At 49.5% G+C, this 965-nt stretch overlaps 1 protein-coding gene across 1 annotated transcript in view; it reads right to left on the bottom strand.

The window, feature by feature from the left end:
• The window catches only part of LOC119592685 (SH3 and multiple ankyrin repeat domains protein 1-like), a gene marked incomplete at its 5' end in the record, with an annotated part of 15,810 nt that extends 15,619 nt beyond the window's left edge, over positions 1–191 (bottom strand). The window contains 1 exon segment of the mRNA XM_037941601.1: positions 116–191. Within this exon segment, the coding sequence (XP_037797529.1) occupies positions 116–191 (76 nt within the window).
• Positions 192–965: the final 774 nt, after the last annotated feature.

Genomic DNA, 965 nt, shown 5'->3' with positions numbered 1-965 from the left:
CATAGGAGTAAGGACTAACATGGACGTTGGTATGCGGTAGTGGCGGCCCCCCCTCGGCCGGTGGATGATGTTGTTGATGTTGTTTGTCTGGAGTTAGTCAGAGATATGAACGTACTGGGACTTGGGCGTGGAGGGCGGGGAAGAGGGCGGGGTGGTGCTGGAGACCTGCGGCCGCGGCAGCTGCAGCGCCCGGCAACTCTGCTGTGTAGGCCAAGGGGTGGGGCGGCCACACGTCGGGGGCGCCCGGAAAGAACGCAGGGTTCAGCTCTACTGAAACACAAACGAACACGGTCACCACACGCTTAGGCTTACACGCATCCTCTAATAAACACATCACTAGACAGGGAGGTCAATTACCTGTGCACACCACTACTGTAGCATTCGTAGTGTACAGTCTGTGCATCAGGTGGCTCACTACCTGTAAACTACAGTACCACTACAAGCAGCACTTACCTTGCTATAAAACAATAGCCTCTTGCTCATTATTGATAACCTTAAATCACTAAAAGAGCATGCAGAAACAAGTCTGACTCCGTATCTGTTCACATGCAAGCACCTACAAGCATGTAAATAATGGCTGCTGCTTCTGTAGCTGAACCTTATAGTAAACCCGATAAGAATTAGTTCACCAAAAAGCCAGAGAGACAAATGAATAATGCAATTCAGTTCTTCAATGTATCAACTTTCAGTAACATGGAAGAAAAGCAATGGCAGAAGAAGAGAGAAAAAAAACATGTGGTTCACATCATCTCGACATATCGGGAACACCAAGCGCGCGCCAACACAAGAGCAAATGAGACAGAGTTTCTATCGCGCCACACGGACGACGCGAATCAACGAAGACAAAAGGTTGTGACGAGGGAACGACCAGTAAGCAGGCAGGCGGTGACGGAAAGGAAGGTAAAAATATCTGAGAGACAGTTTGATGGCAGGGCGTAGGTGGTATGGAGGGGGATGGTTGGAAT

Source organism: Penaeus monodon, chromosome 30 (assembly GCF_015228065.2).
Source record: "Penaeus monodon isolate SGIC_2016 chromosome 30, NSTDA_Pmon_1, whole genome shotgun sequence".
In the NCBI taxonomy this organism is placed as follows: Eukaryota; Metazoa; Arthropoda; class Malacostraca; order Decapoda; family Penaeidae; genus Penaeus; species Penaeus monodon.
The sequence above is the reverse complement of the archived record's forward strand: the minus strand, read 5'-3'. Positions and strand labels throughout refer to the sequence as shown.